The sequence below is a fragment of the Pyxicephalus adspersus genome, chromosome 2, assembly GCF_032062135.1.
Source record: "Pyxicephalus adspersus chromosome 2, UCB_Pads_2.0, whole genome shotgun sequence".
NCBI lineage: Eukaryota > Metazoa > Chordata > Amphibia > Anura > Pyxicephalidae > Pyxicephalus > Pyxicephalus adspersus.
Genome location: NC_092859.1, coordinates 25,885,296 through 25,910,921, shown reverse-complemented (window position 1 = coordinate 25,910,921; position 25,626 = coordinate 25,885,296). Strand labels below are relative to the sequence as shown.

At 38.7% G+C, this 25,626-nt stretch overlaps 1 protein-coding gene across 1 annotated transcript in view; it reads left to right on the top strand.

Moving 5' to 3' along the window:
* Positions 1 to 20,017, top strand: part of IPO8 (importin 8) — a 22,921-nt gene extending 2,904 nt beyond the window's left edge. The window contains exons 2-25 of the mRNA XM_072400112.1: positions 557 to 638; positions 832 to 988; positions 2,989 to 3,147; positions 3,255 to 3,411; positions 4,159 to 4,248; positions 5,137 to 5,231; positions 6,411 to 6,495; positions 6,839 to 6,973; positions 7,687 to 7,786; positions 8,080 to 8,156; positions 9,256 to 9,372; positions 9,452 to 9,541; positions 9,903 to 10,068; positions 10,229 to 10,389; positions 11,070 to 11,195; positions 11,286 to 11,352; positions 11,544 to 11,669; positions 12,717 to 12,814; positions 13,152 to 13,247; positions 14,524 to 14,744; positions 16,545 to 16,750; positions 17,663 to 17,863; positions 18,740 to 18,856; positions 19,435 to 20,017. Of these exons, the coding sequence (XP_072256213.1) occupies positions 557 to 638; positions 832 to 988; positions 2,989 to 3,147; positions 3,255 to 3,411; positions 4,159 to 4,248; positions 5,137 to 5,231; positions 6,411 to 6,495; positions 6,839 to 6,973; positions 7,687 to 7,786; positions 8,080 to 8,156; positions 9,256 to 9,372; positions 9,452 to 9,541; positions 9,903 to 10,068; positions 10,229 to 10,389; positions 11,070 to 11,195; positions 11,286 to 11,352; positions 11,544 to 11,669; positions 12,717 to 12,814; positions 13,152 to 13,247; positions 14,524 to 14,744; positions 16,545 to 16,750; positions 17,663 to 17,863; positions 18,740 to 18,856; positions 19,435 to 19,502 (2,997 nt within the window). The 3' untranslated portion in view covers positions 19,503 to 20,017. The remainder of the gene's footprint in view (positions 1 to 556; positions 639 to 831; positions 989 to 2,988; positions 3,148 to 3,254; positions 3,412 to 4,158; positions 4,249 to 5,136; positions 5,232 to 6,410; positions 6,496 to 6,838; positions 6,974 to 7,686; positions 7,787 to 8,079; positions 8,157 to 9,255; positions 9,373 to 9,451; positions 9,542 to 9,902; positions 10,069 to 10,228; positions 10,390 to 11,069; positions 11,196 to 11,285; positions 11,353 to 11,543; positions 11,670 to 12,716; positions 12,815 to 13,151; positions 13,248 to 14,523; positions 14,745 to 16,544; positions 16,751 to 17,662; positions 17,864 to 18,739; positions 18,857 to 19,434) is intronic.
* The last annotated feature ends 5,609 nt before the right edge of the window (positions 20,018 to 25,626 follow it).

Below are 25,626 nucleotides of genomic sequence, written 5' to 3'. Positions count from 1 at the left end.
AAGAGTTGTCTTTTTGTCGGATGTCCTTAACTCAGAGGCTATCTGTAGTATAAGGCATGCATCATTTTGTTGCCTGTAGAGTAATAGTATAAGGAAGGGGTAGATCATTCTGCTTACAGCTATCATTCTTTTCATTCAGTAGTACCCAATGTTCTGCCCAGCCCCCATTAGCGCACCACTCAACACTTTTCAGTAACCATCCGGCTGTTGGATTGTTACAAAACAGTTTTGGTCAAAACCACCCAACTACAGCTTCTTCCCACCCAGCTTAAAAAGATTTATGAGAAGAATATGGCTTGTTGCCTTATACAGTCTCATCACATCACTAATTATCTAGTAGTAGATCACAGGCTGCTCCTTCATCATAATTGACACATCCATTGTTACTTTGACCTCTCTATAGCATTGTGTAAATGTATTATTATATATACATATCTAAAGAATACAAACATGGCTGCCTCAGATATGATGAATATTAATATGTCGATCACATACATGTCACTCTGTATTTACTAGAATTGTATATGTTATGTTCTGACAACGTTTTTCTCTCTAGTCTTATAAGATCATCAGCTTTGCCCCCACATTGCTGCAGATCATCGTGTCTGATCAGGTGGAGTTCCCTGTACGACAGGCGGGTAAGTGTGTGATCAGGAATTCTGCTCGTGTGTGTTCAGGTGTTGTCATAGCAGTGTTGACACAGAATAATCTCACTGATATATTGTTCCCAGTAAAGAAAGTATCTTTATTGCTTTAATAATATAATATTGCTTGTATGAAATCTTTATCGTGATGTGATAAAGATACATTTTATGGACTCCTCTTTTATAGCTGCCATCTACTTGAAGAACATGGTGACACAATACTGGCCTGACCGAGAACCCATGGCGGGAGAAGCCGTTTTCCCATTCAACATACATGAAAATGACCGCCACCAGATCCGTGAGAACATTGTGGAGGGGATCATTCAGTCACCTGACCTTGTGAGGTATAGAGTAACTTCATGCATGATGATTGACACATCAGGAATCCCCTCTTATTGTGTGGTACTTCCCCCACCTCTTAGATTGTAAGCTCTTCTGGGCAGGGTCCTCTCCTCCTCCTGTGTCACTGTTTGTTTCTGTCTGTCATTTGTAACCCCTATTTAATGTACAGCGCTGCGTAATATGTTGGCGGTGTTTAATAATAATAACTTCATATGCATAGTTATCAAATCTTTCACTAAAATTGTTCCTGCAGCCCTTGTCAATCAATAAGAGAGTATATTTATTACCCTTGTACATGGGTGAGATCCTTTTCTTCATCTTTAGTTTCCTTCTCTGTTGATTGGAACTCCTCTGATGGTGCACTTTCCCTCACTTTGCTAGACATGTTGCCAATACTGCATTATTTAAAGTGGACCGACCACCTGAGAGGTTTTGTAAGCTGCCATTGCTGACTTTATTGTAATGAATGCTAGTTATCTGTATGTAAGACTTAGTCTACACGGACTGTTTCCCCAGCTTGTAACCTAAAGGGTAAAATGCTGATGTCAGAAATTCCCATGGATTCTAATGGTCTAGTTTACACCAGGGCCTAGTCTAGTTTACATTTCCTTGAGGCACATTTTTGAGCGTTTTGGATAACACTCCTTGTGAAAAAAACAAAAGAGAACACGACCATTGATTTCAATAGGAGAGGTCGTTTGAGGACAATGCACCTGTCGGCCTTAGAAGAGTTGTAGCACGTGCTCTGTACCCACATGTACCCAGGTGCTACAACTCCTCTTCTATGAACTTGCTTCCGTTGATTGGCTGAGAAAAGGGAAACCCTTATAATCGCTCACGTTTTATCAGGGATTCACTTTTCTCAGCCATTCAGCACTAGAGGTGAATGGGGAGACTTGTCCTCTAGTGCCTGGGCATCCCACGCTGTCAGGAGTCCCGTGGGTGTGCTCATGTCATGAATGCAGCCGTGGGAATCCTCCTTTCATTGTGGGATAACGTATAAATAAAAGTTAATTACAGTTATGCAAAACACACGCATATAATAAAAATACTTTACCATAAATAAAATAAGTAATAAATAAAAAAAAGTTTTTTTTTTCATTGGGAATGTTGAAAAAATGCATATAAACATGGTAGGAGCGTTTATATGCGTTTTTAAAACTGTGTAGACCCAGCTGATGATTTTGTTACAGTGCTTTCCCTCACATATGTAAAATGAGCTTGCAGATAATGCTGGGGCGTTTATCTGAACACATAAGCTGTATACTCAATACTGGTTCACAGGTTACTAAAAGCAGAGGGTGAGAACGCAATCGAGGAGTCAGTATTTTTAGAACTGGGTCAGAAATGGCAGCTTACATAATTTTTGACAGTGAAAGTCCACCGTAGACACATCTCTTTAAGTAAACCTATAACTAACTTTACAACTCTGACATTTAAGAAAAGACAACAGTTGTTTTTAGAAAAACTTTTTTTTTTTTGTCATTAAAAATCTGTCCTAATACTCCAGCACAGTTACATTGCCTAGGCTAATATGATTTTATCAGTCTGCTGCAGGCCAGAAAAAGAATTGTATATGTCTCCTCTCACCACAGTGATCAGTTAGAAATATTGTAACTCTGTAAAAGTCACAAAGTGATAGATGGTAGCTGGGGCTGAATCTGTCAGCCATTTGACAGCCAAGAACAACACCAAAAAAGTTGAAAACAAAACAAGTATTCAATATTTTATAAGTCAAAAAGATTATTGTGAAGTTAACTGATGCTTATAATATTTACATCTGACCCCTTGCATATCAGTGACTGATCATGAGTTAGCTTGTTGAACATGATGTACATACTTACTGCTTCCTTTTGGAATTGTTTGCTTTGCCAAGCAGGAACTTTGTGTCTTTTTGATTTTAGCAGTGTTGTTGTTGTTTTGTAATTTCTGAAAATGATGTGGATAGGTTGATAAAAGCTAATAAAAACACATCAGCTAACAATGTCTGATCTTGCTTTAGGGCTCAGCTGACACTCTGTTTACGCGTGATCATTAAACACGATTTTCCAGGAAGGTGGACAGGAGTGGTGGACAAGATTGACTTCTACCTGCAGTCACAGAACACAGGCACCTGGCTGGGTAGCTTGCTCTGTTTGTACCAGTTGGTGAAAACTTATGAGTAAGTGTGCCTTCTTTTCTGATAGGAGTGGGGAACTGCCAATATTGTGTGGATGACTAAAGTACAATATTCGTTTTTTACCATGAAGCGTTTCCTGTTTCTACCAGGTACAAGAAGGCAGATGAGCGAGCCCCTCTTATCGCTGCCATGCAAATCTTTCTGCCCCGTCTCCAGCAGCAGATTGTTCATCTTCTTCCAGATGCCTCTCACTATTCAGTTCTGATGCAGAAGCAGATCTTAAAGATATTTTATGCCCTTATTCAAGTGAGCTCTGCTAAGCAGTGGGTGTGGGATTGCTATTTGCTTTGTAGGGCACCCAACCTCAAAGATTTTTCTTTACTTTACCTAAAGTTATCTAAACCCTTACTATTAATGCTAAATATACACATTTGATAAACAAGAATCTGATGTGTACAGAGGTTGTCTGATGTTGTTCACTTATCCTTCCTGATGAATCCATGAACGACTGAAAAAGAAATGAAAGGTGGAGCGGGGTGCTGCTCAGTTGTCCTCTCCTCTTCATAGAACAGAATGGCGCCCTATGTACCGCACCTGCACTTTCATCTTTTCCAACCATAGTAATTGAGCGTGTTTACACACAACATGTATGGCAGTCGTTCATGGATCTGGCAAGACAGATCCATGAGCAACTTTGGGCAACTGTTGTACACATGTTGATTCTTGTCACGATGATCCCAACTTTGTATCTGGAGAGAATCATCTTTTGTGTGTACGTAGCCTAAGAGTCACAAGGCGAAAACAAAAGCCTTTATAATATTAATAATAATAATAAAAAACCAAGTTCAGCCACCACATATATGCTAAGTTTTTTTAAAATAATACATTCATTTTTCTTGGGTTTAGATATACTTTAAATTGATACTGGGGGCTGTCGGACCAGCAGCTGCTTTAGTAGGCAGCTTGCAAAGCGCTCCTCCATCTTATTGCAGTAATGTCTTCTCTTGCAATATTATATAAGGTTACAGAAACATTTTCTTTTTCTTTGTGCAGTACACTCTGCCACTCCAACTGCTGAACAACCAGACCATGACACAGTGGATGGGAATATTTAGCAGTATTGCCGATCGAGATGTTCCTCCTGTAAGTGTAAAAAAATGTCAAACTTTAATTTGTATATCTGTAGTGTGAGAGCTAAGACTGCTAGTCTAGTTCCGAACGAGATTTGATTGTGTCACGTCTGTGCTGATCAATAGTTTGCTGGAGGCTGTGACATGAGGAAATAAAGCCATTCCTCTACCAAAACAAAAAAGCACTATGGTTCGCCTCCCTACATTGCGACTGCTTAGTCTGCCAACATAAAAATCAAGGAAAACACTGAAGTCTGTGGATGAGGTACAAAACTGGAAGTCTTTTATTAGTAGGAACCACAAATGTGTCTCATTTCCCACCAAAACAGTTAAAGTGAAACTTTATTTTTTCTGGTTTTGGTTTGAGTAGGAAAGGCTTTAAACTTTTAGGGTAAACCATAAATTACAAAAAAGCATAGCTTTGGTAAACTAATATTCATTTGTCAGCACACGCACCAGTTTAATTGCTACAAACATATTATACTTGATTAAATATATAAACGTTGTACCCTAATAAAAATGCAGTTGTAATAACACTGTTGCAAGAATGGATGGCTAAAAAAGCATTACATCCCTTTTCCAAATTTACGTTGGAGTGTATTCCATCAAATGCATAACTCATCCAAAAACAATGTGAATTAAATACCAAAATACCCTGCTGTTGTTTATCTAGACACCATATATTGTTCAGAAAATAGTGTAAACAGAATATAAATACCAAAAGCTGAACTCCAAGAAATATAGATATCTCTTAACTGCACAAATCTGGAAGAGATACAAAGCACACAAATCAAGCAACGACGGATACATCTTTTATATTTAGACAAGATTCCCTTATTCCAGAGTTCAGCTATTAGATAATATATTTTTTAAATGTGTTGATATTCTGCCCCCATTGTAGGAAACTCTGCAGGTGGATGAAGATGATCGTCCAGAGCTGGTCTGGTGGAAGTGCAAGAAGTGGGCCCTTCACATTATTACTCGTCTTTTTGAACGGTAAAGTCAGCCTGTATTATATTCTAAAGCTGCTTCTGCTTAATTATTTTAACCACTTTCTGACTGTCTGGTCCACAAAATAATTAGGTGCCTCGTATCCACTGACCTCCTTGCTGTGGCTGTGTACTGGTTTGTTACAAAAATGTTGGACTAGTTCTTGTACGTGCTTTTCATGTGCATACACCAAATTAATACAGAGATATATAACATGAACATTTTTAAGTTTGCAACATGTAAAAACAAGCGAGCATTAGCTGCCCTAGTAGTTTCAGCTCAAGTTCTATATAAAGTTGGCTGTGTTTTTTTTTTTTTTTTTTTTTTTTTTTTAGAACATATTTTAGTTGGCACTTTAGTGACTTTTAAAAGATATCTTATCTTTCACATAAAATTGCTGTAATCAAATACGAGTATCTTCATTCTTTACATTTCAATGCCGCGGTAGATGTGTCTGCATAGTACAGGCTGTGTCCTGAGACTGGTGTGCAATCCCATAGAAGTCTATGTGGCTTTACTGAGCAGACGAGTCTTCTGTGGCCTATCAAGTGAAAATTGTAGGCATAGAAGACACATGCCGGTGATGTGACTAAAATAGGCATAAAATAGTTGTAAAACGTATAATTAAAATTAGCATTAGCCATAATAATTACAACATATAATTACAATTAGCCATTCTTGTGCTTCGGTTCAATGTGTGTGCTAAGATGATGCTATCAGTTTGCTGCAATGGAAGGAAATCCTTTTCTTCATCTCCCCTTTTTCTTAAGTGAACTGGCAGCAACTTTGTAGAAAGTCAAAAGTGAAAGGAAGCAGTAGAGACTGATCTGTGTTTACACATATTTAAACATAGCCATGAACTGCAAGGACACTAGGATTTATATGATTATGTCCCCTATTATCTGGCATCTCAGTTCAGGATGTAGATGGTATCTGTGGATGATGCCTGAAAAAGATAGTCCTGTCAATCTGGAGGGAAAAGCAGATGTAGCCATTGTCAGAGAAGTAATAAAAACCTGGAAATATTATGCTGCCTTATTTCTTATCACGTTGCTCCTAACATCAAAATATTTCCTAATCCAGGTCTAACTAAATCCTGAAAAACGTATATATTTTCTTTTCTGTCATGAAAATGTCAGTAAGAAGATTTGTCTTTATCACTAATATTTTATTTGTATTCTGTAGGTATGGAAGTCCAGGAAGTGTTACCAAGGAGTATATAGAGTTCTCTGAGTTCTTTGTGAAGACATATGCTGTGGGAGTACTGCAGGTGACTACTTCCCCTAAGGTTAACCATGTCTAGCTACTGCAGGAAACTTTTAAAACAATATTTAGGTATAATGTTCAATTATGTTTTTAAAACAGTAGAAAATAATTATTTTATTAGAAATTGAGTGCTAATCATTGGTGTTCGATGATGGAAAAAGCTTATTGGCCAAGTATAAGCAGCTGTATATTTGCTCTCTTTTGTACCTGTGATCGAAGCCACGAGAGCTGCTGCTACTGTGTTGTCCCTCATCACAAACTTTTCTTTAGGAAAAGTACTTCTTTCCCCAGGGTGGACATGTCTCCCTGTATTTACTTTGTCCTTATTCTTTATCATATGCCCTCAGGTTCTTCTTAAAGTCTTGGATCAGCAAAGGCAAAAGCTGTATGTGGCACCGCGGGTTTTGCAGCAGAGTCTTAACTACCTGAACCTAGGGGTGTCTCATGCTGTCACCTGGAAGGTTCTGAAGCCAAACATGCAGGTGAGACCACCATAATGCATATGTGTGTGTGGTAAAGGGACATGTGTACAACAAGAGGATGTCCCTGCCTAACTGTTTTAGTCTCTAAATGGACATAGAGTCAAAGAAGCCTGGGGACCCATTTGCGATTTTGTTTTGCAATAATAATGATAGCAGCAGTGCTATTGACTTTGAATGGATTTTTAAAATAGCATCTTGGATGACATGATCTGTTACCAACTATTGTTACTTTCAAATGTGTTATGTTTTACATTTGAATTTGTGTATACTGTTTTCATCGTTTGACCTTAATAAAAAAATGACTTAATACATCATTACAGCGTACTGCACGGTAACACGGCATCATCTGCTTGGTTTAAAAAAAAAAAATATATATATATATATATATATATACTTGTTTGAGAAGTGTGTTGTACTTCAATTAACATAATACACAGTGATTGGTTGTGTGAACTCAATGCACCCAAAGGTGACAGTGAATGGGCTGTAAAAAAAGGCCTATTGAAGTTAGCAGCTTATATTGTTTTAGGTGATGTGCATTTTTAGCCTGTAAGATTTTTCCATCCTTATCGGACACAGAAGTAAAAAGATGATTTATAAAACCAGTTTTCAAGGAAATAATAACAAGGTATCTCTGCTTATTAAACATAGCGCAAATAAGCAGATATTTATAAAAATCTAATACATAGACAGTGTCTCTTCTCGCTTCTTAGCGCATTTCTGAAGAGGTGATTTTCCCCCTAATGTGCTACAAAGATGAAGATGAGGATTTGTGGCAGGATGACCCATACGAGTATATTCGGATGAAGTTTGGTAATTTTTTTTTGCACACTTTAAAAGGCTGTTAAATGTTCTGTTCTCTTTCCTAAGTTTTAGTATTATTTTATTAGGAAAAAATTATTTTCAGTCCTTTTATTTTCAATGCCACTATTCCCTAGACCTTGCTTATATTTGTAGTGTGTTTAATGCCTTTGTCACTAAATCTCCATTTCATTAGATATCCAAGCTTCCCCCAAACAGTTTTGTTGCGTACTGGATACTTTCAACACTATACTGCTCCTCACTTATTGTCTTTGCTCACGACCCCTACTGTGTTTCCTTTCTAGATGTGTTTGAAGATTATGTATCACCTTCCACTGCTGCTCAGAATCTCCTCTTTACAGCCTCCAAGAAGAGAAAAGAGGTGAGCTGGGAACATTGGCAAAACTATGTCAGCTGCTATAACCAGGGATGAGATCCAACAGCTGTTCAAAGCCTTGGCACCTGTCTTTCAGGTGATAAATGTTTTACCAAAAAAGGCATCATGCTAGTGTTCATTTTATGTACAAATTGGTGGCAAGGAGCTAAAGAAATATACTTATTTTGACAAAATAAAAACATTTTGGGAAAAGGAACCTGTCCCAGTAGTGTACACTATTCCAGATGTCCATAAAGTACCCAGTATCAGCTGGTAACTAAAAGTAGCAGTTAGACTATGTACACATGTGCAATAATTGTCGTTGGAAAGGATCTATCACGATCTATTCAAACGACAAACAATGCATAAATAATACTGTACATACAGCCCCAGTCTACTCTATGTATTATAATCATTCGTCGCCCATCGTACGTGGATTAGCCAGGACTGTCGTTCGGACGATGGACGACGCGCCCTGTACACATGCAAGGTTCTCGTCCTTTATCGGCCCTGAGCCAATTATCAGACGAGAACCATTGCACATGTGTACGTAGCCTTAGATTTTACTTAACTTCCTCTCCTGTTGCCACCAGTACAAAATATAAGAGGAATACAAGTCTCCTTGACGAGAAGATACGAAGAACAATATTGGCCTGACAGTGTTTAAACCCCCATCCCCTTTATTTCCTGTCACTAAGTTTTAAGACACAAAGCTTTATTTAAATTCTTTTCTTAAAATCCACAAAGGCTATAATACCATTTCGTGTGCACCAAATGCCTTTGGAAACCTAGATACTGTCAAGTAAAAGTAGTGCAATAACATGCAGCACAATGAAAATAGTGATGTTTTAATGTTACTAGTCACTAAAAGCTCTGAGACTTTGTGGTTTACTGTATGTCTATTAAAATCCCATTGGTGAGATCCCTTTGCTGTAATTCTTGCCCACCATTGTATATTCTATCTCAACCTTCAGTTGTGTAAAATCAGGCCCATTTCAAACCATCAGTAGCAGAAGGGCTAGAGTGATAATAACAAGTGCATTTCTTTCTGAATTAATTTTATTAGCAAGTAATTGACATTTGGTATTGTTCCTTTTTGTTTAAGGTATTGCCAAAGATGATGAATTTTTGTTACCAGATTCTCACTGCTTCCTCGGTAGACCCAAGGAAAATAGATGGGTCACTACATGTGCTTGGCTCACTTGCAGAAATTTTATTAAAGGTAAAGTTTTGGCTTGCTGGTAATGGTCAGTGTAAGTGTGATGTACTTATGTTATATTAATGACTGCATTTTCTTCCAGAAATCTGTATACAAGGACCAGATGGAAGTTTTCATTCAGAATCATGTTTTTCCGCTGTTTATGTCTAAGCTGGGTTATCTCCGAGCACGGGTAAGTCAATAATTTTGTCCACATAAACTTATAGCAGTACTGCTTGTAAACCACCAGTAATTGTCATGATTGTACCTGTTTACTAAAATAGAAGTTTTTCTTTGGCCATTGTGACCGGTTACACATTAAATCTGCAGCTATTATTAAACCTTATTCAGGCAATATGATATAGGGTGGCAACACTCTCTTCTCCTATTTGCTATTGCAATGACACCATGTCACATGAGCTGCCAATGGTGACTAACCAAAAAAAGCAATTGCTTATGATACAAAGTGCACAAAACAAACTAAACTGACTCTACATCTATTTTATGTCCCACAACTCTGTCCTTTACATAATATTTAATCCTGTTTCTTCTAGTCATGTTGGGTCCTTCATTCCTTCTGCACACTGAAGTTTCACAATGAGCTGAACCTCAGAAATGCTGTAGAATTAGCTAAGAAAAGTCTGCTGGAAGATAAGGAACTGCCAGTGAAGGTGGAGGCTGCCATCGCTGTGCAGATGTTGATCAGCAACCAGGATGCTGGTGAGAAAATCTGATGTTTTTGGTGTATGTTACCCAACCAATAATGTACTACCATACAATATTATGTACATAAGCTGTTGTTTATTCATCACAAATCATTAAATTAACACACAAATATCCTAACCCATAAAACATTTTAAACCGTTATTTTATTCCTCAGCAAAAGAGTACATGAGGCCATATATCCGACCAATCATGCAGGAGATGCTGCACATAGTCCGGGAGACGGAGAATGATGATCTGAATAATGTCATTCAGAAGATGATATGCGAGTACAGCCAGGAAGTGGCCCCTATTGCCGTGGACATGACAAGGCATCTGGTGAGTGATGTATGAACAAATGAAATGCAGCAGCTATCTTCTCCACTGCTGCTACTAGCATCACCAAAGACATGGACATATATTTCGAAAATGCTAAAGACGACTGCAGACTTACTAGAGGAAATGATGGTCAGACACTGTGGATGTTAAAAGTGTGGTTGGAGATCGTAAAAGAGCAGTTAGAAGAAGTTAGATAGGGCTAGTAGAGATCTCTTCTATTACGCCTACTACAAATCAATGCTCCCGCTTCTATTATAGACATTATAGACATAGGCCAGCTGGTTGGATAAGGGACATATTATAGTTTGATGGTGTGATCTAGATGTACAGAGGATCTAAAGGATGGTGATGGTCCAATGCTCAATACTTGTATAGGAGACATACAGTGTTAATGATGGTTTGATCTTTTTATAGTGATGATGGTCTAATGCTCTAAGCTGTATGCACAGGAAATACTCAGACTGGTGATGTATGTAGAGAAGATATACAGGATGATGGTGCTCTGGTGCTTCTGTATATCCAAAAGAGATACAGTACAGTATGATGATGGTGTTCTCTGTATTTGCAGATTTACTGGGTGCTAATGGTCCAGTGCTATGATCTGTATGTACAATAGCTATAGATGGTGTGGACATATTTGTGCACATTCCACGTCACTACGCTTTGTGTTCTCTCTGCAGGCTGATATCTTTGTGAAGGTCCTACAGAGCGAGGAGTATGCAGAGGTCGAGGACAAAACGGTCATGGCGATGGGGATTCTTCACACAATAGACATTGTGCTGACTGTTGTTGAGGAATATAAGGAGGTGTATACTCTACTTGGCTCATTTAAATGTCCTCTCATTCTTTTTTTTTTTTTTTACAATGGAATTTTTTATTAAATTTTTTTTTTCTAGGTGAAGCAGCACCTGGAGGAAATTTGTTTGCAGATTATTGGTCTTGTACTCCAGAAACACATTATAGGTATAAACTGGTGAATGACTGAGTGATATTTGTATCTAGAGTTATCATGTAACATTTTGTTGTTGGTAAACATCACAAGCTTTAGCTAAACACACAATTTTGTGATGGCACAATATGACCAGCTTGTGGTATTTTATTTATGAATACTTTTTACAATGTTTTTTTTATCTAATTTTCTGTTGTCCTTGCAGAATTCTATGAGGAGATTTTGTCTTTAGCATACAGCCTGACCAATCACACTATATCCCCACAGATGTGGCAGCTCCTGGGGATACTTTTTGAAGTCTTCCAGAGAGACTGCTATGAGTATTTCACAGGTTTGTTATCTCATTTGCTGGTTGCTGTGTTTTAGAAGTAAAAATGTTTTAGGAGGAATTCTATAACCAGTCCCAGCAGACATTTATTTTTTCTGTGGGAGAATAATGCCATCAGTCTACTGAAACAGTTCGAGATGTTTCTTCTCTTCTAGTGATCACCCAGACTGCAATATTTTGTTGCAAATTAAATGCTGAGAGGTTGCAGCAAGGGATGATGTGTCGAACATTTCTGAACATAGTCAAGAACTACACAGTCCTGATTGGATATGAATGACTGACTGTAATCTTTGAGTCTGCAACTCGGTCAAGTAGATAGGATGATCTACTGTCCTGATGAGGATGAGATGATCCTGATGATAATAGGATGATCTGTCCTGATGAGTGAATCGTCAGGTAGAGGTCTGTTAGCTCCGTGAGAAGCGACAAGTGTTCAATCTGAACATTACTTTTTTTTTTTATTTTTTTTTTTTTTATTAATGATTTTTTATTGAGACATATCTTCAATATAAATACAGTACAGAAAAAAGATATTAACAACAGCCAACAAAATTCCCAACAAAGTTCCCAACATGTTCATTGGTACAATAATAACAATGGCATTTGGAGAACACTTGCATAATAATCCATCCAAAATGTCTCAACTCAAGTTTTGGAAAATAGTTTAATTTTAGAGTAAGAAACACAGACCTGAGAAAAATAGAGCAGTAGGAAGGTTTAGAAAAGAACTCAAGTTGGTAGGGTGAGGCATGTGAGAAAAGAGGGGAGGGATTGGGGAATTGGAGTATCAGGGCTGTCTATTGATTTCACGTTGCACATTACTTAAGGTGTGGAATTAGCGAGAAAAAAATATCAGATGCTTGGTACTTAATAACATTCAGAGAATCAAATATCAGACTGGATTTTGATTTTGCGAAGAACTATGCCCTTACATTTATTGGATCCCGTAAGCCAGTGACAACTATGATTGTACATTGCAACATTGCAAAAGGTTGCAGGTCAATGTGTTTTGATGTGTCTGCTCATTCTGCTCCTTTATTTAATTCACAGATATGATGCCACTACTTCACAATTATGTCACAGTGGATACAAACACACTACTGTCCAACCCCAAACACCTAGAAATTATTTACACCATGTGTAAGAAGGTAAGATGCAGAAAGCTCATTTTAGATAACTGCATTCATTTTTGCTTGCAACCAAAAAAAATAAAAAGATCATGTAGTTAAGATGTTTATAATCATAAACATTTGTTGAACATTTTGTCTTTGAACTTCATTTTGTTGACACTTCATTTCAGTTATCTGACAATTTTTTGCAACAAGGATTTGCAGATGTCTAAGAGTAAATTGTTCCTGTGATTTTTAAAGGTTTGGATTCAAATGTGACTTGTTGGGAACCGACTAGTAAGTTTGGGTGCAGCAATGTACCCTAGTAATATATTCATGGGCTGTTGAATCCTAATCACATTCTCAAACTGAACAGGTGCTGACGGGTGAAGCAGGAGAAGATGCAGAGTGTCATGCAGCAAAACTTCTAGAGGTCATTATTCTTCAGTGTAAAGGCCGAGGGATTGACCAGGTAAGCTGAAAATGTGAAATAGTTCCAGGTCTACAGTATTATTAGTCATGTCGCGCTCTCTGTTTTCCTTGCATTCATTCTTTGTTTATTCCTCATTTTGGCATCAACAATTATTGTAGCTTTCCTAAAAATTGATCAACTATATATATATTTTTTTTTTATGCACAATACATGATGATTAAAATCTAAACACAGCAAAAATATGTTTTGCTTCCTTGGGGCTCTGACTGTTTTTGAGTGTCTTGTGCACATGATACCCAGTCAAAAGGGATAATTTTGATGCTAAATGATATGTTGATGTAGAGTCGTACCTCTGCTCTGGTGTCCTATATGCACTGCTGGGAGAAAGGTGTGGGTGTGACATTGGAGCAGGAGGATTGGGAACAAATATGGGATACGACAGCCCACTGCAGAGTTACTGAGGAGGTATTAGACACATATATACCAAATTGCAAAAACAGTGGTAGGTCGCTCCCTCCCCCAATGCCCAGCAGAAGCTTTACTGAATCTAAAACTGGAGGTATGCAATAAAGCCCAATTTAGGTTGCTGACTTACCTATTCACAGCAGCCAAGAGTTTGCTAGCAAAGACCTGGTGGTCTTTCACCCCCACCATAGCACAGGTCGAACAAAAAATGTCTTGGTTCCTGGTGAACGAAAAAATGCTGCCTATACTCACTGACACTATGAATCAGTTTCAGAGAGTGTGGGCTCCTTGGATTGAGCACTGTATGATGGGATCAGTCGTAATCAGTTTCTTTCTTTTTCTCTGTTCTTCTTTCTTTCTCTTTGAATTTACGGGTACTCTAAATGTTATTATGGATAATTGCATGTGTCTAACCCACCCAGCAGAGTAAGTGGGGGGGGGGGGTAAACCTCATTGGGGGGTGCCCTTTACAAAAAATGTCTCTCCTCGTGGACAATGCTTGGCCCCAGCGGCAATATAATGGACATATGAGCCACTGGCATGGTTGGCCTTAAGCGCCTCTCAGCGCTTAAGCATCAACAATAGATTTGGACTATTGTTTACTACTGTATGGATTGTCTATATGTTTTTTTTTTTTTTTTAGCTTGCTAACATATAAAATGTTGGTTTCTAAATTTTCTATTGAAAACTTTAATTAAAACTTATTGAAACCCAAATATCATGAATTTCATCTTACCATTCCATCATTGGTATGGTGTCTACATTAGTGCTTAGTGCAGCTTTAATTTACAATAGTAACTGTATATCCATTGCTATTTTTTTTCTCTGAGAAGTGTCACTGTTTCCTCAGTGCATCCCGCTGTTTGTTGAAGCAGTCCTTGAACGGTTAACGCGAAACGTGAAGGCCAGTGAGTTGCGCACCATGTGCTTACAGGTTGTCATTGCAGCTTTGTTCTATAACCCACCTCTTCTGCTCAACACCTTGGAACAGATCCGCTTCCCGCACAGCTCAGAGCCAATTACAGCACAGTTCATTAACCAGTGGGTGAACGACACCGACTGCTTCCTTGGGCAAGTAATGCATTGCTTCTATATCCACTACACTTTGTAAAGTTACAAAAATACTTCCTATTTTACAAATTTTCACCTCTTATTTCTTCATTATATAGATGTTTAAAATCACCCTTTTTATTGTTCTAATTCCACATGTGTTACTGCAGGTTTTCTGTTAAGTGGCCAGTTTCTTCTCTTCCTAATCTGCCAAGTCTACAGATTTTGATCCATAATTTTTGTAAACAAAGAAATGCCAACAACAACAGTAAAAAGTGGGTTAGGTTTCCCAACAAGCTTTTGTTGGTTAGTCCACCCAAAAAGTGATTTAGGTGCAGGCGTGAGCTAAGGTGCCCACTGGCTTTATATTTTTTGGAGACTCTCATTTACCCAAGACCTTTGGTTGTCTACTCCCATTTTTTGGTATTCCTGCTGCTCCCCATCCCCCTTTCTTTATTAAGCTACACTGAGTACTCCATAATGACAAAGTGAAGGCAGAAAATATGACCATTTTAAAAGTGTAATGAAAAGAAAAACTGAAATATCACATACTTCAACTTTTGACTTAGTACTTACCTGAAGCACTTTTGGCAGCAATTACAACTTCAAGTCTTTTTGTGTATGATGCAACAAGCTTTGCATACCTGGATTTGGCAATTTCCCGCCATTTTTTTGCAAATTCCCTCAAGCACAATCCGTTTGGATGGAGACCAGTGGTGGACCGTTATTTTCATGACCCCAGAGATATTCGATAGGGTTCAAGTCAGGACTTCACCTGCACCACTTCAGGACATTGTCAGTAAGACACTCCTATGTTGTTCAGTTGCTGTGTTCTATTGGCCATCGTCATGTTGAAAGGTAAACCTATTCCCCAGTCCGAGCTTCTGAGCAGTATAAAACAGGTTTTAATTCGGGATATCTCTTTAGTTTGCTCCATTCAGCTTTCACTCAAGTCTAATTGGCCTCCCAGTGCCTGCTGCTGAAAACACCCCCAGAGCATCATGCTGCTACCACCATCCTTCAATGTTGGGATGGTGTTGGGCAGCTAATAGGCAAGTTTATCAAATTTGCATATAAAATAGTCCCCTCCTTGAACATGAGCATTTACAATCCATCAAAGTTTTCCAAATGTTGACAAGAGTATTTGTGGTTTGATCACACCAGATATGGTTACACTTCTAAAGAACCCTGTCCACTGCTTCAGACCAAAGGTACATAAACTTTCTGGCTCATTCAAAAGTCATTATGGTATTGAAATGACACCTTAAAATATTTTCCAAATGCCACACCAGAAAGGTAGTGGACGTAGGTAAAATTACCCACCAAAGTAGACACTTTTCAAGTTTTAAGAAAGCACTGACATGTTCCATTGAATCAGGAAATTTCCTTTAAAATGTAAAATATGATTAGTCTATGCAATGCTAAATCGGAGTCAGAGACTTGACTGTTTTTCAGGTTGGCAAAGACTGTAGATACACTACAGTATGGTTAGGGACTGTGGACACATTATAAGACTCTGCTCTAGACCACGGTCATCACAGTCCCTCTTACACATTTGGAGCCCACCAAAGACTACCGCAATATATCTTCAAAATCTATTGTAAAAGGTCAAAAAGCAAGGGGCCACATTTTGCCCTTAGACTGCAGATTGGGCACCAGGAGTTTAATGAGAGGCCCATTGGGCACAAAGGGTTTAAAGGATATCTCTGCCTGCTAGGCTAACATAAAGAGATGGATGAGAAAGTCCTATTTGTGCGTTGCTTTATAGCACTGCTAAACATTAAAGACTTCTGTTCACTGTTTTTATGCTCCCCTTTTCAGGCTGCATGATAGGAAGATGTGTGTGATTGGTCTTAGTATTCTTATGGAGTTACCAAACCGACCGGCAGCTGTCAGTGCTGTGGCCCCACTCATTGTGCCTTCCATTCTCCTCCTCTTTCTGGGACTGAAGCAATTGTGTGCCAACCGTGACCACCCACGCCGGAGAGCGTTGTCCCGCAATGCAAAGACAGACGCAGAAGAAAATGGTGAGCAGGGGAGGCGTTGAAGGGGGGCCACAATTATTGATAAAAGGGGAAACCCATAGTTAAATCTGTGATGTTTTAACCTTGCTAGGTTTAGTACCATTGGTATCAACATATTAGAGCGTATTCATACTTGTCAGTTTTCATGTGGTAAAGTTTTACAAAAAAAAAAGGAAACTTTTATATGACCCAGTTCAAGAGACTCATGCTGCAACACACATGGAACATCATGTGAATCCAGCCTTTGTGTTTACATTTGTGATCCTGCCCCTGAGGTGCATTTAAAAGTTAGGTATTTACTTCAGAATTGCACAATTTTAAAGTCTCGTCTCGAGACCATTTGTGGATCAGGGCTGGGAGACCTAGTGATTTTACTGGGTTTATTTATTTATTTTTTTTAGATTGATAAAGTGAGAAACGAAACCGGTAATATCAAAATATATAATGGTAAAACCTTTAGCTTTAACCAGGTGAAGCCAACTGAAACAAATAATGTATTTTTTTTATAAATTGAAATGTCAAGTATTTATTGCTGTCTATGTCTGTTGTTGGGAAATTTCCCTTTCTCTTCTCTTGACAAAAACACATTTCTAGCCAGGATGGTGTAGAAGTTTTATTGTTGTCTATGCCTTTTAATCTGGGTGACAACCACACTTCCTTTTCTTTGTCCCTGTCCGCTTTTCAGTGGGCTCACAGACAAAAGTTAACAGGACAAAAATTTTAGCTCTTCCCAACTGCCAATTTTTTTTTTTCAAAAGAATTCAGTTGACTACCATTCTAAACTGCCCTTTGATCGCTTTTATTTTCCATTCAGCAGGAACACCAACAACAATTAAAGCCTTCATTCCAAAGTCAGAATACTAGTTTCAGTTTTCTGTTCTCTGTTTTAATTCGTGAAAATATTTCTTCTTTTAGAGGAGATTCCAAGTGATGAGGAGGAGGCTGCGAAAAGCTTGGGACAAGCTATGCAGGCGAATGCCCGAGTGGATGAGCAGGATGACGATGATGACTGGGATGAAGAAGCCCTGGAAGAGACGGCCTTGGAAGGGTTTAGTACTCCGCTTGACTACCAGGATGTTGTGGATGAATACCAGTTCTTTACAGATGCCTTGTTGGGTAAGTGTGTGTATGTGTGTGTGTGTGTGTGTGTGTGTGTGTGTGTATGTGTATGTGTATATATATATATATATATATATATATATATATATATTCCCAGCACTCTGAGTCACATTTAGTCTCGATCCCTGCAAGTCAGGTTGTTGTCTTTGTGCAACTGTTACATGGGAACCATGAATTTAGGAGTATGTTGTGAAAACGATCATATTTATCCTTTTTTTTTAATCCTCTTTTGGCTCTAATATGCATGAGCAAATCACAGTGACGTCTAGGACAATACAAAGATAGACTTCAATAAAAAATGTGCACTCCATGTGCAGGGGAAGAAAGTCTTTATTTGGGATTGAAACAAAAACCTTCTCATCCTAATATTTGCTTCAGACTATTGTGTCATGGCCAAGAACGGTTTCATCTGGTTTATTACCCCTCATCAAAATATGTTGTTTTTTTATGGATCCTTATGTTCTATCCCTGAGTGGACAAACTTACTGGATATGAAGGACCAGGAAGGTTAAGATTTTTTCATGGTCATCCAGCTGTTTTTAGGAAACTTTTCCCCTTTCTCATCTTGGAAGTTTCTCAATCTGGCTATCAGATCATCGACTTGAGAAGGAGTCATGAACATCATTAGATACAGCATCCCTAGTTACTACTGGTGATTCTCCTCCTGGCTTTCTTGCTGGGATTTCAAAAGATGTCATTGATTTTATATTGTTGCATTACTCTTCCAGTTGATCATGTCATCTGGATCCAGTTGGTCTTATCTATGGCAGTGCTCCATACTTATCTTGCAAATACATGAGCTCATTCCTTTTCAAGTGGATCCTGAACTGCTAATTGCTGATCATGTCCTTCTCTGTTCTTCTTATGATTCAGGTGTACAGAGCAGAGACCCGGCCTGGTATCACTTACTGACAGCACCCCTCAGCAATGACCAGAAGAAACAATTGCAGGAAATTTATACACTGTCAGAGCAGCGGAAGATTGCAGCCGGTAAGAGGCCCATTACATGACAAAATTGCCTTTGGATATTCACAGCATGTAGTGTCTGTGTGTGTGTCCATCCTTACACTATAGAGACCCTATCACTAACCCAAAAAAAATTGTAAGAGTAAATTGTAAAAGTAAAAGCAAAGTATTTTAAACTCTTGCTTGCCACAGTTTTCTTTTCATAAACTTTTAATTCACTTGCAAAGTGCCCATTTTAGCAAAGCCCCCCTTCATTGCACATATTCATACTCCTCTGCGTAAAGGCAAACGGAAATACTTTAAAATGTAATTTTGAGCGACAGCTATGAATCTGCAGGGGCTGCTAACTGCACATTCAAGATGTTAGCATCCAGCAGTAGTCTCATGACATTTGGGTTTCCAAAAAGTGGATGATTTTACATGTGAATAACTTGCCAAAAATATGTTAAATGCATAGGGTCTGATGACTGGAGCTCTCTATCATTGACTCAAAAACAGCTTTTAAAACAGACAGTCATGTGTATGTAGGTCTATGTAGTAGACCTGCAATGTCTAGAACATTTAAAAGCTGTTCTAATTCCAACCATGTTTTCTTTACACAGCTTCTCGGAAGTTCCAGCTGCAGCAGCAACAACTGTCGGGTCAAATGGTTGGCGGATCTCAGCAATGAACTGTACAAAGTTGTACATAAGGACTGTGGGCTATTGCACTACCATATTTTGTAAATGCCATTGAAATCACACTGGGGTGCAACTAAAGACAGTTGTTTGCCTGTTGCCACAGCAAAACCCATCAACGAGCATTCACACCAATTTCTGGAAACGTGGTTCTTTTGATGGTTGGCTACCTGTTTTGGAGATGGCAGACCCATTAATGAAATGATTGAAGAAGTATGTACATTATTGCTAAAACGGCTTGAGCTAGGACTCTGGTTCAACTGGCCTGCGCACTTTTTTTTATTATCTATGTGTGCTCCCTGGCTACAATGTTCTTGAAGTATGCAGATTTGCATTGGCGTGCTCTGCTAACTCCGCCCCTGAGGAGTAGACTTAAAAATGACTCCTAATGGAATTTTACTTTAAAATTCTTCTCCTATCTACCAGTGTAATTTTGATCGCCAGCATCTTTGTCTTTCAATAAAAAAGTGTGTTTACGGCACATATACAAACCGTTAGCTGCACTGTACATCTGTGTCACTGTTTCTGCAGTTCAGTAAAGTAGGTTCAGTCAATAGTTTGGCAGAACACAAATGACTGGTAATGTATTTTTTTTTTTCTTTTTCTAAAAACAAGAAATGCTTTTTTTTTTTTTTTTTTTTTTTTTTTTTTCCTTTCATGTTCATGGATTCCTTGGTTATGATACACATGTTATAGTCAGAAACTCCATCAAACTCTTCAAGAAATTCTAAATGATTGGATTGGGCTTTACGTAGCAGCAATAATACCTAATGCTGGGCATATGTTGTAGACAGAATTTGAATAGGAGAGTTTCTGTTGGATAGGTTGTGTTTTTTTTTTTTTTTTTTTTTTTTGCTGGATGTTTAAAGTGGAAAGTGCTAGAAGTTGATCATATAGGGACCACATGATTAATTTTTTATGCACACTCTTGGAAAATGAGTGGTAGCACAGTTGAAGGTTCTTAGTGCACAGTCTGCCAAATGTATGCACAAATGGAGCAACTGCTCCAAGATGAATACCACTGTAACAGATGTGAGCAAACTGCCCTTCTGAAATCTCAGATTGGAGATCTGGAGGAGAGCATTGCAACACTGGGATCACTGAATAACCTTGAGAGAGCTCCCAGAAAAGGAAGGCCAGCCCCTATTTGAGCACCCTAACAAATTTGCAAAGTGATGATGTATGTGATGATGTGCAGGTGGCAAACTCAGTAGTGGAAGCCCTAGATATTACAATTCCTAACAGCTTGAGAGCAGCCCATCTAGGGGTGGGGATGGCAATGTAGGAAGGAGTTAATTGGTTGTAATAGGGATTACAGTGTTCTCCCCAGAAGTTTTTTTCAGTCGGGTGGGGGGAAACTGTAGCTGGGTGGTAAAAAAGTGGGCGGAGCTATAAACAGCAATTTTGGAGCTCCTAGTTATTTATGCCATGGGTATCCAGTAACCCCTGCTATTATGTCCGTGTTCTACTTGCCCCCTATACTTTGTTTCAAATTTCTAATGCCTGCCTTGTTAGAATCTACAGTTTTTTCCATATTTTTGTTCTATACCCTAACAGTCCAGTGCTGTGTATTTTATTCCAACTCCCTAGACTCCGTAGAGTTCCATGTTTTAATAGTGTAATCCCTTGTTGTAGTGTAATATTGTCATCAATGTGACTGAACGAATTAGGCTTAGTTCACATTGGCATTAAAAAAAAAATGCCCCTCTGAGTGACTACTTCTTGGCAACTGCTAGGCACCTGGTATTGGTAACCGGTGATAACTGATAGGCACCTGGAATTGGTAACCTCTGATAATTGCTAGGCACTTGGTATTGGTAAGAGGTGGTAAGTACTGGGCTTTTCAGGCCTAGCAGTTTTTCAAGCAGCAGTGGTTCCTGGCGAGAGGAACGTGAAGGGGTAAAGGCAGCAAATGCAACCTTTACTGCCAATGTGAATTCAGCCTACCTTCAGATGTCACCTCCTAGCGCTATACCTAGGTAACACAAAGAGAATCAGGCATGTAATTGCAGATGGGGCAGGACAGCCAATGCTCTTCTCTCATCGCAGCCAAAAACAAAAACTTCCTGTGAAATGTATCCACTCGCATTGTGATAGCTGTGTGTGTAAAGTCTGCTTGTCATATTCTGCAGCCTAACAACTCATTGCGTTCAATCCTTTAGATCTCCTGAATTGTTGGTTGTAATTACCTAAAATTTTTAGAGTACACAGGACTCTCATAGCTACTAATAACTAACATTTCTTTTTTTGGGGATCATGAGTTTAAAAACTTGTGGAAAATGAAGATTTGGGTTGCTGTTTTATAAGAAAGTGCACCTAGGACCCCAAAACTGAAAATGCAATTTATGGACCCCCGGGGCCACTTACATAGCAAGAAGCATTGGGGTGGGCCCTCTAAATATTTTACCTACCTTTCATCAAACTATAATTGTAATACTTTGCTGCCCTTTCTGCTTCTGTTCTTTGAATCCCAATTTATATGGAATGGGGAGGTGCAGGAAACTGAAAATGTAGGTGCAAGTGGGGAACAGATGTATAAACCCCTAAAATTTCATTAGCATGGCATCATTAGAACATAAAAACCTCTGCCCATCAAACTGTCCACTTCCTTACTTTGAACCTTTATTTCTCTGGAACAGAGAGGTGCAGATAAACAGAATCATAGGTGCCAATGGGGGACACTTGTGGCTAACACCCCCCCAAACTTTCATCTCCATGGCATCATTACATAAAGTCTGCCCATCAAAACACGCTGCCCTGTTACCCATGACTAACCCTACCAGTACCTAAACTCCAATTTCGTTTTGATAGGCAGAGTTTTTTATGTTCTAATGATGCCATTGTGATAAAACTTTAGGGGGTGTTATCCACAGATGTTTCCTACACCTCCCCATTCCAGAGAAATTGGTGTTCAAGTGTTAGAAGTGGCCAGTAATGTGTAACAGGGCAGTGCGTTTGCCATAGTAATGAAATTTTAGTGTGGGGGGTTATCGAAAAGTGCCCCCCCCCACACACCTACATTTATGGCTTTGTACACCCTACCACTCTAGGGAAATTGGGGTTCAAAGAAGAGAAGCAGACGGGGTAACATAGTATGACCGTTATAGTTTTGTGAGCGATGAGTATAAATTTAGGGGCCCTTCCCCAATGCTCCTTTCTAAGTAAGTGGCCCTGGGGGTTCCCAATTTGCATTTTTATATTAGGAGTCCAAGGCACACTTGCTTTTATTACAATTATGATCCCCATATCATATAATTTGTAAAAGCTAGAGTGCTGAAAATGTGAATGTTGGTAACTATAAGTGTTCCCTGTGCACCCTGAAATTTTCCACACACACACTGCTCTAAAGATGTCATTACACACACCCACTGGGTGGGAACATTGTTTACACTTTTTTTTTTTCCCAAAACACTCCGCACAGCAATGAGATGGGGAGGGGACAGCCTGTGTCCCCATTTCCTTAAAGCGGTGCTGTGCTCCTCCCACCCTGCCCGGCTCTAATCAGCTATCAGCTCTTATTAGTGGAGAAGGAGCAAGCAGAGCAGGCTCTCTGATGTCTGTTCAGAGCTGCTGAAAAATGTGCCAGGTGGAATAATCATGGCAGGTGGGCAGCCTGCCCCCCAAAAATGGTCTGGGGAGAACTATGGATTCTATGATCAGGAGGAATGATAAAAAAAGTTTATCACCCAGTTTGCTCAAACTGGATGATTTGCTGTCTCTCTGGTGCCAGGGTTTGGAATGTGCTTGACCAAGTGGGGAAATTACTGGAAGCACTTGAGCATGACCCAGCTGTCTTGGTTCATGTTGGAACCGATAACAGGATACATGTAAGAAGGTGGATCCTTAAAAATCAGTTTCACTAGGCTTCAATTTGAAGGGAATGACCTCCAGGTTATATTCCTCGCAATATTGCCTGTGCCATGTTCAACACAGGAAAGGCAGCAGGTACTTAGACAGCTAAACCAATTGCTTAAGTCCTGGTGTAAATGGGAAGGTTTTGGGTCCTAGAGCACCGGGCTGACTTTTCATTCACAGATATAAAGGAGTTTTCTATGTTACACACAAACATTGGATTGTGCAGTACTAATCGTACTGAAAACCAAAACTATTTGGCAAACCCTTCTGGTAAATGCAGCAATGGTTAAAAGAGCCTGTTCACCAATGCTAGAAGTCTAGAAAACAAAATAGGGGAGTTGCAAGTCTTAATGAGAGAAGAGCATTATGACTTGGTATTGCTGAATCCTGGCTTTGTTTCTCACATGACTGGGCTGTGCTCATATGTAGACTGTACTAATACAATATTCTTGTCTATGCTCTGTTTCAGCAAGATGGCATAATACAAAAAAGTGGCAGTGTCTGTATATGAGAGGTGATCTGAAAGTGAATGTGAAAGAAGAAATTGTTGATGGATGATGTTGAGACATTATGGGTGGAGTTGCATATGGGGATGCATAATAATCAGTTAATTATTGGAGTCAGCTATAGGCCCCCCAGTGGTAAGGAAGAAATAGTGAAAAAAGAAAAAGCCACACAGGCTGAGACAGTGGTAGTGATGGGTGAATTTAACTACCCTGACATTGACAGGAGTATTGGCACTACAGGTACAGCAAAAGGGAGGAAACTTATGAATTTATTACAAGATAATTTTATGGTACAATTTATAGAAGCCCCAACTAAAAATTATACTCTGCTGGACCTAGTTTTTTCTAACAATGCAGAGCTTATATTAAATGTACATATGAAGGAAAATCTTTCAGTAGCAGCAACCATAACATGATTTTATTTAATGTAAGCAGTTAACAGGAAGCAAAACCAGGAAAGATAAAAACAGTACATTTTAAGAGTGCCAATTTTCTAATAGTAAGGGCGACGCTCTGTGACTTTGAGGACAAAACTTTCTCCCAGTCCAAGAACACAGAACAAAAATGGAAATGTTTCCTTAAAATTCCGATAGCCACCCCTTAAATTGTTTATTACAGAAATAAGAAGACAGGGAAAAAAGTCTTCAATGTATTATAATTACGTATTCATTTATACATTTCATTTACATAATTACAGACAGTTCATAAGGCACATCCATGGCTCATTAAACAGTCATGGGGTCTGAATGTTGGTACTATACATCAGATTCCTAAACACAATACTTGCAACCGTTTTTGGAAGAATACCTGATGCGTTTTGCCTTTGTGGCCTTCTTTAGGGTTAATACTTTGATGCATGGTCTACGATGGATAGGTGATACATCAAAATCATGTATATGTACGTTCCCAAAATATATTAGACATAAACTTCAATATACTGTTTACGATACCTAAACATTTTATGTATTTGTAAAGTGACAAAAGTGTTGGTTGACATACAAGGTGTGTGAATATATATGTATACATATTCAAATAAATGAAGGTCACTTACTTTTATATTGATGTTTCCCAAAGGTTTAAAAGGTAGTAAACTTACACGACAGTGCCTAATCAGAAGTTGAAAGTATGCATACAAGGTTAGCTGTGTATTAGTACTAACATATGTTAAAACTAATATATATGTAAAAGTATTAGATACATTCACTTACAAATGTTTGTGATCATTGTAATTCTTACTCCTAGAATCAGCTGTGTGGTAAATTTTGAGATCCATGAATAAAAAATGTACATGGGGGAGCGGGGGTATGTTTACTTTTTTTACTAAATATTTTTGTTAGCTTTGTTTACACAAAGCAAATGGCAGAGCGCAAGTCCAATTTGCCAGTAGCAATGTCACTCCCTTAAATGATCCACAAAATTGATATGATTGAGAAACCGTTAGATAAAATTAAGGTTGATAAAGCACCAGGTCCTGATGGATTACATCCATGTGTCCTCAAAGAGCTGAGCTTGGGTCTTTCAAAGCCATTCTTTCTGATTCTTAGAGACTCTTTAATCACTGACAAGATACCAATGGATTTGCAAAAGGCCAATATGGTACCTAACTTAAAAAAGAGAGCAAAGTCAATACCAATTAACTACAGACTGGCTAGTTTACCGTCCATAGTTGGAAAGGTCCTAGAGAGTTTGATAAAGAACTACATTGAGGAGTTTCTGCTAGAAAATAATATTAGGTGATATTAGTAATATTAGTCAG